We start from the raw sequence: 16,680 nt of genomic DNA on the forward strand, positions 1-16,680 counted from the left end.
AGTTGCAGTTCATCAGGGAGCCCAAGGCAGGAACTCAGGGCAGGAACCTGGAAGCAGGAACTGGAGCACAGGCCATGGAGGTACGCTGCTTACTGACTTGCTCCCCTGGCCCTTACTCAGCCTGCTTTTTTATGCAACACAGGCCCACTTGCCCAGGGTGGCACCACCCACCGTGGGCTGGGCCCTCCCTCATCACTCATCAAGAAGATACCCCTCAGACATGGTCACGGGCCAGTCCAATAGAGGCAATTCCCCAACTGAGGCTCCCTCAACCCAGGTGTGTCACGTTGACACTAAAGCTATCCAGCACAGCACCCATGTTGTACAGTGCCCACGGAGGACAGAAGAGGGTGTTAGATCCTCTGGAACTGGAGTTACAGACAGTTGTTAGCCACCATGTGGGGCTGGGATTCGATCCTGGGTCACCTACAAAAACAGGCAGTGCTCTTAACTGCTGAGCCATCTCTCCAGCCCCCATTTCTTTTTGAAATGAGTGTGCCGTTACCCTCTAACCCAGCAGCTGTAGTCGGGTATTTATCCCAGAGATGAAAACTGCTCGTATGAAGAGAAACCTGTTCACACATGTGCCTTGTAGCTGGATTCAGAAGCGCTCAAACCAGAAATATCTCAAAGTCCTCCCCTGAGTGAATGGGCAAACACGTAGTCCACTCACCCTGTGGACAGTTCTCGGTGATAAAAAGGTTCAATAAAGGCGGTGACGCTGGTCAATCTCAAGGAAAGCATACTGCATGAATTAAAAACAATCTCGAAGGGTTTCATGCTTTGTGATTCTACTTATGTAACAGTCTTAAAATAACACTGCAGAGATAGACAGTACATCTGTGACTGCTGTGGGTCAGGGCTTCAGGGATGCTGGAGGAGGCTGGGAGCATGAATCTTGATTGCTGACTTGACAGGACTGGGAAACATCTAGAAGATTTAAAGCACACCTCCGGATCTGTCTGCAAGGAGTTTTCTGAGATGATCAGATTATGAAGGCTCTGATACAATCAATGGATTGATCCCCTTGATGGATTGATCCCCTTAATTTTTTTTTTGTCTTTTTCTGAGACAGGGTCTCCCTGTAGCCCCAACTGTCCTGGAACTCACTATGTAGACCAGGCTGGCCTCTGACTCACAAAGATCTGCCTGCCTCTGCCTCCCAAGTGCTGGGATTAAAGGCATGTGCCACCTCACCCAGCGATCCCCTTGATTTTTAAGACCAGGCATGGTGGCACACGACTTTAGTTCCAGCACTTGGGAGGCAGAGGCAAACAGATCTCGTGTGAGTTCAAGGCCAGCATGGTCTACATAGCCAGTTCCAGGCCAGCTGGGGCTACAGGGAGACCCTGTCTCAAAAAACAAAAACAAACAAAACAAGAATCAGGGTGTGGTGGGGTGCACCTATAACTCTGGCACTGGGGTGGGGGTACAGGCAGGTGGGTCACGGGGGTTCCATGGTTAGCTGGCAAGCTCCAGGTTCAGTGAGAGACCCTGTCTCAAATAAGATAAAGGTGGATCGGGATAGGGAGCACTCGCCACCAAGTCTGATAACCTAAGTGTGATCCTTGGAGCCCACATGGCAGAAGGAGAGAATTGACTCCCGAAACTTGTTCTCTGACCTCTATGTGTTATGGCATGCCCTGTCCTACCCCAAAACACATTATTTTCGTCTTTTATGCTTTTGTTTCTTTTGTTGCTGCTGCTGCTGTTGTTGCTGTTGTTGCTGCTGTTTGCTGTTGTTGCTGCTGTTGTTACTGCTGTTTGCTGTTGCTGCTGCTGTTGCTGCTGTTGCTGCTGCTGCTGTTGCTGCTGTTGTTGCTGTTGATTGCTGTTGCTGTTGTTGCTGCTGTTGCTGTTGTTGCTGCTGTTGTTGCTGCTGTTGTTGCTGTTGTTGCTGCTGCTGTTGCTGCTGTTGCTGCTGTTGTTGCTGCTGCTGTTGCTGCTGTTGTTGCTGTTGTTGCTACTGTTGTTACTGCTGTTGCTGCTGTTGCTGCTGCTGTTGCTGTTGTTGTTGCTGTTGTTGTTGCTGCTGTTGCTACTGTTGTTGCTGCTATTGCTGCTGTTGTTGCTACTGTTGTTGCTGCTATTGCTGCTGTTTGTTGCTACTGTTGTTACTGCTGTTGCTGCTGTTGCTGCTGCTGTTGCTGTTGTTGTTGCTGTTGTTGCTGTTGTTGCTGCTGTTGCTGCTGCTGTTGCTGTTGTTGCTATTGCTGCTGTTGCTGCTGCTGTTGCTGTTGTTGCTGCTGTTGTTGCTGTTGTTGCTGCTGTTGCTGCTGCTGTTGCTGTTGTTGCTACTGTTGTTGCTGTTGTTGCTGCTGTTGTTGCTGTGGTTGCTGCTGCTGTTGCTGCTGCTGCTGCTGTTGTTGCTGCTGTTGCTGCTAGTGTTGTTGCTGCTGTTGTTGCTGTTGTTGCTGCTGCTGTTGCTGCTGTTGCTGCTGCTGTTGTTGCTGTTGTTGTTGCTGTTGCTGTTGCTGTTGCTGCTGTTGTTGCTGATGTTGCTGTTGCTGTTGTTGCTGCTGTTGCTGCTGCTGTTGTTGCTGTTGTTGCTGTTGTTGTTGCTGCTGTTACTGCTGTTGTTGCTGTTGTTGTTGTTTGGGTTTTTTTGTTGTTGCTACTGTTTTGTTTTTGGTCTTGGTTTTTTTTGGAGTTTTGCCCTTTTTTCTTTTTGTCTTTTTGAGACAGCCCCTATAGCCCCAGCTGGCCTGGAACTGGCTATGTAGATCAAGGCTGGCCTTGCTCTCACAGAGATCCATCTGCCTCTGCCTCCCAAATGCTGGGACTAAAGGCATGGGCTACCACATCCAACTTCATTTTTTAAAATTAAAAATGTAAGGTGTGAAGTGATAGAGAAAGGCACTCCACACTGGCCTCCATACCTACATGCACATATGCGCACGCACACACACACACTGTATACAAAAGAGATATCTAGCCAGAGGAAAAAGCTGTAGCTAGGGCGTGGACAGACTTATTCTTGTCATCAGTCACCAAATAAACAGTATGACAACTATTCACAGATTACCTCACTGTATTACAACACAGTGGTTCATGTTACAACTACTCAGGATGCTGAAGGAGGAGGATCACTTCAGCCAAACAGCTGGAGACCAGCTTGGGCAACATTGTGAAATGTTCTCTGACAGCAAATAAACAGAACACTGTACTAGATACGAAGTAAGCTACAGGTGACTTAAAGTACACAGAGGGTCTTGGTGTGGTAGGTGCTAGATGGCTTGCTTGTCTAGCATTGCAAGGCCCTAGGTTCCATCCCCAGCACTCCTCCAAAAATTAATAATAAAGAATATGGGAGGGTGTGTGCAGGTTATAGATAAATACCCCATCACAAGGCTGGAGAGGTGGCCTGGTGTTTAAGAGCACTGGCTTCTCTTGCTGAGGACCTGGGCTCAGTTCCTGGAACCCACATGGTGGCTAACAACCATCTGTAACTCCAGTTCTAGGGGATCTCATGCCCTCTCTGGCCTCTGTGGGCATTGCATGACATGGATACACTTACATACATGCAGGCAAAACACTCATACACAGAAAATCAAAATCAATAAATAAAAATTGAGAAGAAAAAAAAACAGGCTTGGTAAATCCATGGAGACAGATGCAAGGGTAGTGGTTGCTAGGGGCTGGGGAGGAGCAGTGGGGCAGGCTGTGCAGTAGGTATGGGGCTCCTTTGGAGGGCACTGAGCACTCAGGGAACAAGATGGAGGTTGTGATTGCACATGTGAGGGGATGAAATGCTGGGATTGTGCAATTTAAAACAGCTGAAGTGCTGGGGTATGGCTCAGCGGCAGAGTGCTGGACTAGGATGCCAGAGACCTTGGGTTTAGGGATCTCCTCTTCTTAGGGGTCAGGCCTGTGTTGGTCAGATTGAGCTGGTGTCACACGATGCCAGGCACAGGGTGGCTGATAAGTCACAGAAACCTACTTCTCATGGTCCAAGAAGTTTTGATCAAGGTACCAGCACGTTTAGGTTCTGGGGACCCCCCACCCAGAGCTGCAGGCTGCTGACTGATCTTCTCATGGCGAACAGGAAGGAGCTCTCTGCCCCCCACTTCCCTCCCCACCTTCCTGCTTTCTAAACAGGTCTCATGTAACCCTGGTGGTCCTCAAACTCATTGTGTTGCCAAAGATGACCTTGAACTCTGATCTTCCTGTCTCCACCTCCAGAGCACTGGGATTACATGCATGTACCACCACACCGGTCCTGGGGACCCCAGTCATGGATCCTAGTCATGGTCTCCACCCTTAGCACCCTCTAAAGCCCCACCCCCGCCGTTAATAGGTCCTATTGAGAGTCAGGATTTCAACACTTGAGCTGCAAGTGAAAGGCACACACATTTGTTGCTCTGCAGTGACCCTGGAGGAAGCGTCTAGTCACTGGGGCCACTGCTTAGCCTGGGGTGTGGGTTACTGTCTTCCTTGCAGTGGTAAATAACTATCCTGCTTTAGTCAGCCAGCTTCATAGCGCCTCTTTCAATGATGGGGGGGCTTGTTTTACACACCCCAAAAGGGAAGGCAGCCTTATTATGTTGCTCAGAAAAGAGGAATGAGTCTTTTGAACCCAGACCCTGGGCTGGGACAGCCCCTTCACACGCATGCACACACGCACACAGGCAGACTTCGTGCTCCACTTCCTGGGACTCCTGTAGCCTCTTATACGCACTCTGTGACAGTCTGATTCATTCATCCCTGATCTTCTGGTCTGGGAGCCTGTAATGGACATTATGTCGTTAAGTTGCCATGTGCTATCTGAGCTCACTGAGAAGCTGGCTTTGGAAACTAGGCTGCCCCCTGCCCCATTTCAGAACCAAGCATGTTTGTCTCAGTGTCCTCCAAGGCCCTTGTCTGGAGGTAGACAGGCCCCCTAACTCTGTGACAGGGAGTAGAGAACAGCCAAAAATCCCAAGAGTAAAAGCATCGTATCCTTGAGAACAGCTGGAAGGTAAACTGTTTCCAACAGAAGTGTCTACTGTTTATCCCATAATATAAAAGAGCCAGCGGTGGGAAGGAGAAGCAGAAGTTCAGCCCCAGAGAGACCTCAGTTGGGAGCTCCAGCTGCTGCTTCAGCTTCCCAGTCGGTTTGTGCTGGATGCTGTGAGCACCTGATTTGATGAAATTTTCCTATATCTACCTTTCTTTCTTTCTTTCTTTCTTTCTTTCTTTCTTTCTTTCTTTCTTTCTTTCTTTCTTTCTTTCTATCTATCTATCTATCTATCATCTGTCTATCATCTATCTATCTATCAATCTATCTATCTATGCCAGATAGTTTTAGTTGTCAACTTGACACAGGTAGAGGGAGTCTCAACTAAGAAATTGCCTCCATTGGACTGACTTGTGGCCATATCTGTGGGGCATTTTCTTGAGTGATATGGGAGGTCCCAGTCCACTGTGGGCAGTGCCAGCCCTGGGCAGATGGGCCTGTGTTGTATAAGAAAGCAGGCTGAGTACAGGCCAGGAGACCAAGCCAGTAAGCAGCGTTCCTGCATGGTCTGTGCTCCAGCTCCTGCCTCCAGGTTCCTGCCCTGAGTTCCTGCTGTGGGCTCCCTCAGTGATGAACTGTGACCCGGGAGATGTCAGCTGAATAAACTGTTACCTCCCTGTGCTGGATGGCTTTAGTGTCAACTTGACACACCTGGGTTGAGGGAGCCTCAATTGGGGAATTGCCTCTATTGGACTGGCCTGTGGCCATGTCTGAGGGGCATCTTCTTGATGAGTGATGTGGGAGGGCCCAGCCCACTGTGGGTGGTGCCACCCCTGGGCAGGTGGGCCTGTGTTGGATAAGAGAGCAGGCTGAGCAGGGGCCAGGGGAGCAAGCCAGTAAGCAAGTGTTCCTTCATGGCCTGTGCTCCAGCTCCTGCCTCTAGGTTCCTGCCCTGAGTTCCTACCTTGGGCTCCCTGATGAACTGTGACCTGGGAGATGTAAGACAAATAAACCCTTTCCTCCCCAAGTTGGTACTAAGACAGAAATTGGTACCAAAGAGTGGGATATTGCTGTGACAGACCTGACCTTGGTGTTTTTGGGAGGACTGTGGAAGTGTTTGGAACTTTGGTCTGGAAAAGCCATTGCGTGCTCAGAGTTTGTTGCTGTGGAGCTTGGAACAGTTATGCTGAAAGAGTTGTAGACTATGGAGGCCTGGCTTGTGAAGTTTCAAAGGGAAGTGGAGACGATCAGGGCTGTTCATGTGAGATTTTGGATTGAGAATCTGTAGGTTCTGGTCGGCTGGGGTTGAAGAATCATCTGTGATTAAGAAGGGACCAGAAACTGAAACAAAACCTTTGCTTTACTGGGACAATTGATGCTGGTTAGCTGGGGCTGAAAAATCAGCTGTAAGTACCAAGAGACCAGCATCACCATGGTGGAGTCTTCTGGGAGGCATTTCCTCAGGGTCAGCACACAGAGGGGACTTGAGCCTCCATCTGTAGCTGGAAGCAGGACTTGGTAATGTGTAAGAGTCTCCTGCATGGTTCTGGTGTTGAAAGCGTGAAGGGGTCACAGAGAGCAGCTGAGGCTTGGCACTCTGAGAGGCCAGGAAAGGCCATAGGTGAAAGTGCAGCTTCAGTTGCAGCGAAGACCCCAGGATTGAAGGGGTCATGGAGAGAATCTGAGGCTTTGCACCCCAAGAGGCAAGAAGAGGCCACTGGTGAAGGTGTAGCCTCAGTATCAGTGGAGACCCCAGGTTTTGGAGATGCCGGGACCATGGGACGACCACCAAGGACAGCAGTAGGTGTGGAATGGAGCTGGCCTGGGTCTGTGAGATGTGTGTGCTATGGATGGCAGGGTCAGAGCAGTGGAGCTGCTAGTACCCTTTGGAGCCTAGAAGATCATGAGTGAATCCCAGATGTCCAGCCTCGAGCTGCTTTGCTGGACTTGGGTTTTGCTTAGGTGTGCCCGATTCTTCCCTTTGACTTTTTTTTTTTTTTTTTGAAGCAGGGTCTTCCTGTAGCCCCAGCTGTCCTGGAACTCACTATGTAGACCAGGCTGGACTTGAACTCACAGAGATCCGCCTGCCTCTGCCTCCTACAGGCGTGCGCCACCACGCCCGGCCAATTCTTTCCTTTGAAATAAGACAGTACTTGTTTTGGATTTTACAGAAGCCCACCCACAGTTGAGACTTTTAAAAGAGACTATGGACCTTAAAGTGTTTGGATTTTTTAAGGACTGTGGGGTTTTTAAGGTTGTACTGTCTTAGGTTGTGATATTAACATCGTATCTTGGGGACAAAAATTGGAAAGTTATGGTTTAATAGTGATGTTTGTATGTCAAGTTGACAAGGGGTCAATTGTGTCTGGATAGCTTTAGTGTCAACTTGACACACCTGGGTTGAGGGAGCCTCAGTCAGGGAATTGCCTCTATTGGACTGGCCTGTGGCCATGTCTGAGGGGCATCTTCTTGATGAGTGATGTGGGAGAGCCCAGCCCACTGTGGGTGGTGCCACCCCTGGGCAGTGGGCCTGTGTTACATAAGAAAGCAGGCTGAGCAGGGGCCAGGGGAGTAAGCCAGTAAGCAGCGTTCCTCCATGCCCTGTGCTCCAGCTCCTGCCTCCAGGTTCCTGCCCTGAGTTCCTACCTTGGGCTCCCTGATGAACTGTGACCTGGGAGATGTAAGCTGAATAAACCCTTTCCTCCCCAAGTTGGTAGTGGCAGAGTGTTTTGTCACAGCAATGAAGAACAAACTAGGACACTCCCCAAGTTGGTATTGGTCAGAGTACTTTATCACAGCAACTGAAGACCAGCTATAACACTATCTGCCTCAGTCTGTCATCTATGTCTGTCTATGTATCATCTATTTATCTACCACCTATTTATTATCTATCATCTGTCTGTCTATCCATCTATCACTTCCTATTTTTTCTTTTACTTTGGCTTGCTATGCACTTAATGACTTACTCATTCAAAGCCTGATGTGTCCGTCATTCTCTGAACCATACAGATCAGGGCCATAGAGAATCCCTCGGGGAAAGCAATGCAGGAAGCTGGGCAGGGTAGCTTTGTAAATGGCCTATATTCAGCAGCCCATTTAATAGATGGGGAGATTGGGGCTCAGGGCTGGGAGCCTAGTAACTTACATGTTCTCAGGCAGCCCTCCTCAGCATAGTTTGGACAACAGCGCCCCTACCTGCTGGAGACCCCTCCAAGCCCTCGATGTGGTATCACTCATCTACCCAGTCCCTGACCACATTCCCATTGTCACTGAACTCAAAATCTTAGGAAGATTTTATTGAATTTTCTTGAAGTGGGATCAATGCGCCTTGCTTCACCTTTGGTCTGGTTCGGATATAAACATCCATGTCTGCAGACCCCAGGGCCAGGCTGGCATGGAGGAGGGAATGGCCCTAGGTTGGGCCTTGTCTTAGTCCTGGAGCTTGCTAGAGAACACCTCAGCTCTGTCCAGGGATGGCCCCCGGTTCACAGATGTGTAGGAAGACTCAAAGGTCTCCAGGGTCTTGGGGACAGCCTCCTGTGTGATCTGAGAATCATGCGTTGTTTCCCCATCAGAGTTTCCTGTATCCCTAAGCAAGAGAGTGGAGAGAGCCAGGGTGAGCCAAACTGAAACTTCCACAGCTGCTCAGGGCTTTCACACTCAGACACTGATTTCAAGAGTATAACCTCATACATGCATTCAACAAACCAATGTTTTGGGGGCCCTTGCTGTGTGCCAAGCCCTGGGCATAAGGAAAGTGCCCCCCCCCCAGTTTTTTGTTTCTTTTAAATTATGTGAATAGTTTCCTGTCTGTGACCTGAAAAATTGGAGGCCATTGTCTCATGTCTCCAAAGTACTAAGATCATCTGTAGAGACAAGCCACAGTAGACCACATGGAGCAGACGTGTCTAGGCGAGGGCACCGGTTAGGCTTCCTTGGCCCTGAAGGAGGGGTCGGGGCAGAGGAAGGCCCATGGGTGAGAGTGAGGAGAAGGGCAGTAGACTAAGCAGGGCAGGAACAGGTAGGGATGGTCTGGGGTAGAGAGAAGAGCTAGGCCCTCCTGGAGACTGGGACCAGACTCAGCACTTCCCAGGGAAGAGACGTGACCACAGTCCAGCTGCAATAGGCTGCTGTCATTTAACTTCAGTACTTTTTACATTTAAATGTCAGAGGGATAACCTGATTTCACTGCCCATCCCCAGCCCATCCCAGCCTGGCTAGGTTCAGGGTCCCAAGTTAATTTCACCTACTGGGGGGAGCTTTCCCACTTCCTCCCCACCCCAACTGAAACAACTCTCTTGTCTTCAAAGGCCTCTGGAGTCTCCTTGACTGGCCACAGCTGGGCCGAGCAGCACCACTGACTGGGATCCATTCCTGTATTCATGAGCTTGCTTTCTCCGACTCCTCTTCCAGGAAACCCGCCTGCTGCTGCTCCAGTGCCCGCCAGTCAGTCCCTGGATTCTCATGTACTACAGTCTGGTTGAGTGGGTGGGAAGGGGATTGATTCACCACCGGCTTCACCCTCTCAGGCTCCAGCAGTCAGGAGACCAGGTTCTAGACCCAGGCCTTGACATAGGGTTGCCTTCTCTCCCATAGGCCTCAGTTTGTCTACCTGAACAGCACCTGGGTGCATTACCATAACAGCTCCCAGGCGCTGCCCTGAGGGCTTGACAGAGCTAATCCCACCTGACCTTCACCACTGTGTCCTGGATAACATTATTATCTCTGTTTCCCAGACAGGAAACTGAGGACCAGAAAGACCATATGCCTTGCTAAGGTTGTACAACTCTATCAGAGCTAAGGTCCCTCTCCTTTGTGGGTGCCTGGGTAGAACCCAAGGCTTCCTGCAGGCTAGGCAAGTGCTGTACACAAAGCTACACTCCTAGCCCCAAAACTGAGCTCTGAATGAACCCACTGCCCACAAAGTGGGGTACACCTGAGCCCCAATCTCCCGAGGCCCTCCCCCAGCCCCTTCCTTCCTAACTTCTCTGATCCCTGAATCCACCTCGCCTTTCAGTCCTCCCACTCTGAGCCCCTGCCTCCCCACAACCCCTCCTCCCCTGCTCCTCTCTCTCCTGAGTCCCTCCCTAGACAGCTAGAGGACCTGGCCTTGGAAGTCCCAAGACTTTCACCTGCCCCACCCCTCTAGGGTGGCCAGAAGCCCCTAACTTGCTCCTTCCCCCAGCCCTGCCTCAGAGGACCAGGCTGCCAAGTTTTTCCTGAGGAGGATGTCTCTGTCCCCTGGGTCTAGTCCTCCCAACTGGCAGTACTCACACAAAGCTGAGGACGATGGCCCCCGCAAAGCCCACAAGCAGGAAGAAGGGCAGGGAGCCCAGGATGGAGGTGATGACGATCATGCCTCCGCTCCGACGGCCTGGCCATGTGTCGATGGTTGAGTAGGGGATGGCTGCAGAGAACCAGGACCCTCTTACTTCTCATACAATGCCCCACCCTAGGTCTTCGTCCAGAGACAGGCAGGTTCCCCCCTACCCCCAACTTGCCCTGACTGCCCAGAGTCCAAGATGACCCAAGGACCCAGGGCAGTGACTGTCCCTTTCCAAGCTTGAGCTCAAAGGCCTGCCTGCCTTACACCCCAGTTTCCACAGTCTGAATGTTTCTGGTCTCTTACTTCCTTTTGTATAAGATAAAGTTATAGAGATTTCCAAGATTTCCAGTGACATGGGTGGAATATGTGTTGTAAATTATTAAAATGAAGTTGAGCAAAGGGCAGGCCTAGCTGGGCCTGTGAGGCTGTGGCTCTCCCTCTTCTGGCTAGTGTCACCCTTGGAAACAACCTACAGGCTCTACATAAAGACAGCCACTCTGTAGCATTGGAGACCTTACTCTGAGCTCACGCATGGCACTCAAGACCCCAGGCCTAGGTGGTCCCAGATGCACACCATTCCCAGAGGTCAGGCCTTAGGACCTGCCGGAGGAAAGCTGGGCCTGGTCCTGCTGTCAGACTTCCTAGGTGGGACTCCACCAGGCGGGCTGGGGAGAGGTTCTTCCCAGCGCTCAGGAAAGGAGGCAGAGGTACGAGGGGCAGAGGTCAGGCTTAGAGCCAGGCTGTGCCCCAAAGATCTCAAGGCTGCTTCAATGGGACCAAGATAAGTGGGAATGTCATAGGATGGGGGGCAGGGAGGAAGCGTGGGTGGGGTCACCCAGCAGCCCACACATGCCACATATACTTACCCACATACAACATATACCATATATAACCACACTCAATACACATCATACACACTCATAGACCCGTGCTATATATCACACATACACACTCACAGACACATGTCCCACACTACTCCACACACCACATACCACACACACATAGACCCATGCAACACACCACTCATTCATACACACACAGACACATGTCCCACACCATGCCACACACCACACACACTCATAGACCCATGCAACACACCAAACACGCTCCTGCACACACATGTAAACCACAGACACACACCACACATTCAGACCCATGGCTAATTCAGTTATACTAACAGCCGTGTTCACTTTCACATATATACACCATAAACATATCACACTCTCCTCCATGCCCCTTGCTAGTGTGTGACCCCAGGCAACCTTTTGGAGCCTCTTGCTCCATGTGGCCAGCGTAGACAGCAGAGCTCTGTCTCCTACCTCCAGTCCCACCTTGGTGCTGAAGTGAGGAGCAGGGAGTTTCTCCACTGAGGTTGCTCAAAGATTACCTGGCCTTTCTCTGCACAGCACAAATGGCCCAGGAACATAAGTGTGTATGAGCCTGGGCTCTTTGCTGAGAACCAGAGGGATGGAGGCAGGACCTCAGTTGTCCTGTGACCTCTTAGCCCCTGCCATGTGCCTCAGGGGCTCTGAGTGAGGGGAGGGCATGGTTGTTCCCGAGTCCTCAGTCTTTGAACTGTCCTGTGTGGATACAGATGCAGATCCAGCCACAGAACCAACAGGCTCTGAGTCCAGACATACTCCTGCTGTTCAAGGTGAGCACACATTAGTCCCTGATCTTGACTTTAGTACCTTTATTGTGGCTCAGCCCAGCCAACCCTGCACCTTGCTCTCAATGGTGGAAGAGGGAAGAGGTTGCTTCAGGTTAGACTATCACAGAAACCACTGTGTTCAACAGCCAAATGCCTGAGGGGCTTTTCCCAGTAACAACCTGAGTCTCCTCTTGATCATACCTGACCCTGTATTCCTGGGGTTCCTTAAGGATCACCCCAGAACCAGCCCATCCCCAACACACACTTACGCTGGTTGGTACGGATGGGATCTGACCATAGGGTCTGCTCTTGCACCAAGCCTGTGGACATGTTAACCAGGACATATTTGAACCTGGAAGAATTTGGAGTAAGAGTGACTTCCATCCATCTTGTGCACCCAGCCACAGGGACAGGAGGGAGGAGGGCCATGTGGACACAGGGAGACTTCCAGCAGACAGCCACTGGGTGGGCCAGCACAGCAGGATAGTAGAAGGATGCTGGCCTTGACCACATAGCACCCTGGATCTGTCCCAGCTTGGCTACACCTGTTTCAGGAAGCCTTCGGAGCTGGGGGCTCAGCAGTCCCTTCAGGAGCATCCTCTTTATTTTATGCAGCACCGGCAACACCTTTGCTGGGTGTTAGCACACATCCTTCTGGCAGCTCTGGTCCTTGGGATCACAAAGTGACTTAGAACATCAGCGATAACATCCATCATCAGCCCCAGTGACCTTGGGTCAGGGCCATGTTTTAGATGCAGGAACCCCAAACAAAGATGGTTAGTCAGAAGACAGCAAGACAGTGAGACTAGACAGTCTGCAGAAGTCCCGGTTTAAAATGATGAATGCAATTACATGAGGACCAACTCATCTACAACCTGTAGTCTAATGACACTTAAAATTAAAACCCTGGACAGGCCTTTAATCCCAGCACCCACTCAGGAGGCAGAGACAGGTGGATCTCTGTGAGTTCAAGGCCAGCCTGGTCTACATAGTGAGTTCCAGGCCAGCTGGGGTTACAGAGAGCCCCTGTCTCAAAAAAAAAATGTTAAAACCCCTTGGGCTGGGACTGTAGTTCAGTAGGACACATGCTCAGCATGTGTGACTCACACTTAAGCCAGGCATGGTGAAGCATACCAGTAATCCCAGCACTCGAGAAGTAGAGGCAGGAGACTCAGGAGTTCAGGCCTAGCCCAGACTACATGAAACCTTGTCTCAAAATGAGAGAGAAAGTTTCAGACAGAACAGGATTGCACAGTGGTAAGTGGCAAGCTGGGTCCTTCTGACCTACATATCAGGAAATCAACCCTGCCTGAGACCTGGGATGGTCCCTGTATCAAAGCTCTGAGAAATGTGGTTTCCCCCACTTTGTCCCCTCTTCCATCCTCCCACACCTACACACACCCACCTGTACTCTGTGGCTGCTGACAGGGGTGGGTTGCAGAGGCCCTGGAAGTTGGGGTCCCATAGACAGGTCCGATTGCTGCCCACCCTGACCAGGTATGCGTTCAGGATCTCTGAAGCCTGGGTCACATCTCCGACGGCATCCAGGCTGGGCAGGTCACTGCAAGGGGTCAGGTCGAAGGCTGCAGCCTTGTAGGGGCCTGTACTTCCGCCCTGAGTTTGCCTGAAGGTGGAGCTCAAGGGGATCCCCGCACCATCCTGCACAGATGCATTCCTGGAGTTGGCTGCAGAAGTGGTGCTGGGAGTCAGGACTCTGGCCACTGCAGATTAGTAACATCTACACAGTCATTTATTGGATGCCCCTGAGCCTCCACTCTGTCCCACGCTGGTGCCGAGTCCTGTGGTGATATGCAAGCTAAGTCCTCACTCTCACAAGACAATAGTGCAACTGGCCCAGGAACACCTTCCTGGTGTTAGACTTTAGGTCTGTCTCTCATCCCCCACCCCCATCTTACAATGTCACTATAACCCCTAGCGCAACAGATTTTTGCCACCTGTAGCTGGCAGGCCTATAAATCAGAAAGAGGGTAATGCTGGGATGTATGTGGCCAGACCCATGTTGGGTCCCACATCTCTTTGTTACCTGGGTGACCTTGAACCATTTACTTGACTTCTCTGGACCCCAGACTTCTGTGAAATGGCAGAAAAATACCCCGAGGTGCCCTCAGATGGGGCATAGGTCTGCTTCCAGTAAAGGTTTTCAGACAATAGAATGTTGGCAGTGTTGAGAGGCTGTCACCGGGAGCAGGAACAAGTATGGTGTGTGGCACCCCCAGTCCCCAGAAGGACCTCAAGAAGGGCTTGAGGACTAGCAGCAAGATCTGGATTTGCTCTGTCACTGTGGAGGCTCCAGGGAGGGACCCCCATGCCTGCCTCAATTCCCCGCTCTGCCACAGTACCCTGCGCGCTGCTTATAGACATCAGCTCTGAGATGGGCAGGGCACTTGGTACTCAGAAACTGGTGTGTCTTTCCCCCATGAGCCTGGATGTTAGGGTAAGGGCAGCCACAACTCTGCCAGTGCGTGCATGGGGCTGCCAAGCAGGGGAGTCCAGCTGACCTCAATAGACATGCAGCACCCTGTTACCCACTTTCCTCCTCCTCCTCCCTGTGGAGAGGTCAAGGACTCTTTCAGAGGTGAGCAGGCTCTTACCTGAATCAACCATAGCATAAAGGTAGACCTCGTAGGTGCCGTTGAGCGGCTCTGAGCTATCAAACATGCACAGAGGCTTCTCCAAGGCCACAGTGGTGAGGGTGGGGTTGTTGGTGGCAAAGGTCACGCTGGCCAGTTGGGGCTGGAGGTTCACAGCTGGCGAAGGCAAGAAGGATGGGAGCTGACCTCTGGGCACCGGAGTAACTGAGCACCTGCTCTATGCCAGGCCCCGGGTTTGGCCCTCCCAACGGACATCTCAAGAACATCTCTCAGGCATACGCAGTGCCTGTTCCTGACCCTGCTGTTCATCCTGGGCAGATACCTCCCCACCCCACGCCAGTCAGCCAGTCTTTATTCTCTGATGTCACTCCCAAGATCTCTCTACCCTAGGGGCTTTCACCCTCCGTCCCACACTCTTCACCTGGACCCTAGTAACAGGGTCCTCTAACATGCAAATCCCATCCTGTTTTCCTTCCTCTAAGACCCTTTGCAGCTCCCACTGCCCTCCCATGAGTTCAACCTCTGAAAATATCTACAGATCTCCACCCTCACCTTTTGTCATCCCCACACACACTCTAGGTTACAACAAGAACAAACAAGCCCCCCCCACTCCCAGAACTTTCTCCTGCAGCTCCTCAGCAGGAACCCCACCTCCAGCGGTCACCACATGGCACCCATCACAAGGCTGTGGCCACCTGTCGGTGGGTACTAGGATTCCCACCAGAGGGGACTCATAAATGCTGACTATTTTTCTGACTACTATTGCTAATGTCTGGGCTCCCACGCCGGTTCCTGGACCGCCCAAATGAAGTTCCTAGTCTGATCGGTGTCCCAGCTCCTCCCTGTGCCCTCCATCCCCGGCTTACTCCATCCACATTGCAGACAGCCGAGGACCAGCAGAGCCCAGAGCAGAGGCATGGCCCAGGATGAGCCGCTGCAGCGCGGTCCACCCTGCGAGCGCACACCTGGTCTCTCCTGCCCAGTGCACCTGCTGCCCGGAGCCCTGCACGAGCCTTGCCCTTCCAGCGCAGGCCAATCGCCGGTCTCTTCGCAGGCTATTTGCATACGATCCCGCCCACTAGCGCAGCGCTCCTGAGTACCGGTCCTTGCTAGGTTGTTTCCTGTGCCTTCAGCAAAGCGCCTACTGCGTGCAGAGATCGAGCTGGCGTCTTCACAGTGTCTTCTGGGTCACCCCCAATCTGGAACCTCAGTTTCTGCCCTGTAAAGTGGGGACGCGAATTCTGACAAGCACGAGCCCCTACACTGTAGATGTGACGAGACATGTAAATGTGCCAGACACTGGATAAATTACAATCCAGTCCTGGATCTGTGAAAACACTCGGATAGGTCTTTGGGTTCACAGGTGCAAGACCGACACCCAGGGAGGCTGAGGAGGGGCTGGGATTGGTGGGACCCAGAGTCCTGCCGCCCAGGCCAGGGCTGCTGATTCAAAGAGGATAGAATAGCGGTTTTCTGTTGTTGTTGTTGTTGTTGTTGTTGTTGTTATTTGAGATGAGGTCCCAATATGCCCCTGGCTGGCCTGCAACTCACTATGTAGACCAGGCAAGCCTGGAACTCACAGAGATCCACTGCCTCTGCCTCCTGAGTGCTGGGACAGAGTTTTTAACCCCTCTCTGTTTCCTGTCTGTGTACATCTCCAAATGCACTTTAAACCATTTACATGTAAGACACAGAAGCAAGTCGACAAGTATGGGAGGAAGCAAAAAAAAACCCATCTGTGACTTCAGAATGAGCTATCTCAGGCTCTTGATGGAGAAAACTCTAAGAACAAGAGTCCAGAGATGGAAGACAGGACCTTATTGGAACATTGATGGTCAGGAGGGTGAGGCAGTTTGGGGATAGCCTGGTACTGGAGTTGCACCCACTAGAGAATTAAGGAAATTTGGAATGGAGAAAGAACTCAGAGGAGCAAAATAGGACGAGAGAGATGGCACAGTGGGTAGAGTGCTTGCTGTATAAGCATGAGGGCCTGAGTTTGGTTCCCCAGCACCCTTGTAAAAAGCCAGACATGAGCCAGGTGTGGTGGCGCATGCCTTTAATCCCAGCACTCAGGAGGCAGAGGCGGGAGGATCCTTGTGAGTTTAAGGCCAGCCTGGTCTACATAATGAGTTCAGGTCAGCTGGGACTACAAAAA

At 51.4% G+C, this 16,680-nt stretch overlaps 1 protein-coding gene across 2 annotated transcripts; it reads right to left on the reverse strand.

Annotated features, from left to right (window-relative positions):
* Window positions 1–8,265: 8,265 nt before the first annotated feature.
* Window positions 8,266–15,473, reverse strand: Upk3a (uroplakin 3A). 2 transcript variants are annotated; one of them, XM_008844700.2, is made up of 6 exons: window positions 15,392–15,473; window positions 14,526–14,681; window positions 13,319–13,598; window positions 12,183–12,265; window positions 10,211–10,343; window positions 8,266–8,525 (listed from the first exon to the last, which is right to left on the reverse strand). In XM_008844700.2, exons 1-6 carry the CDS (start codon window positions 15,441–15,443, stop codon window positions 8,366–8,368), a joined length of 864 nt encoding a protein of 287 aa, XP_008842922.1. In that variant the 5' UTR covers window positions 15,444–15,473; the 3' UTR covers window positions 8,266–8,365. The 2 variants fall into 2 exon arrangements, with proteins under 2 accessions (XP_008842922.1, XP_008842923.1); XM_008844701.2 differs by lacking the exons at window positions 12,183–12,265; window positions 13,319–13,598.
* Between the last annotated feature and the right edge of the window lie 1,207 nt (window positions 15,474–16,680).

Source organism: Nannospalax galili, unplaced genomic scaffold, assembly GCF_000622305.1.
Source record: "Nannospalax galili isolate Female #2095 unplaced genomic scaffold, S.galili_v1.0 scaffold180, whole genome shotgun sequence".
Classification (NCBI taxonomy): Eukaryota; Metazoa; Chordata; class Mammalia; order Rodentia; family Spalacidae; genus Nannospalax; species Nannospalax galili.

Coding starts and splice junctions, on each gene's coding strand:
- Upk3a (XM_008844700.2), bottom strand. CDS start 15,443: ATGCCTCTGCTCTGGGCTCTGCTGGTCCTCGGCTGTCTGCAATGTGGA. Junction 13,599..14,525: donor TTATGCTATGGTTGATTCAG/GTAAGAGCCTGC, acceptor CCACTTCTGCAG/CCAACTCCAGGAATGCATCT. Junction 10,344..12,182: donor TCCCATCCGTACCAACCAGC/GTAAGTGTGTGT, acceptor GGTTCTCTGCAG/CCATCCCCTACTCAACCATC.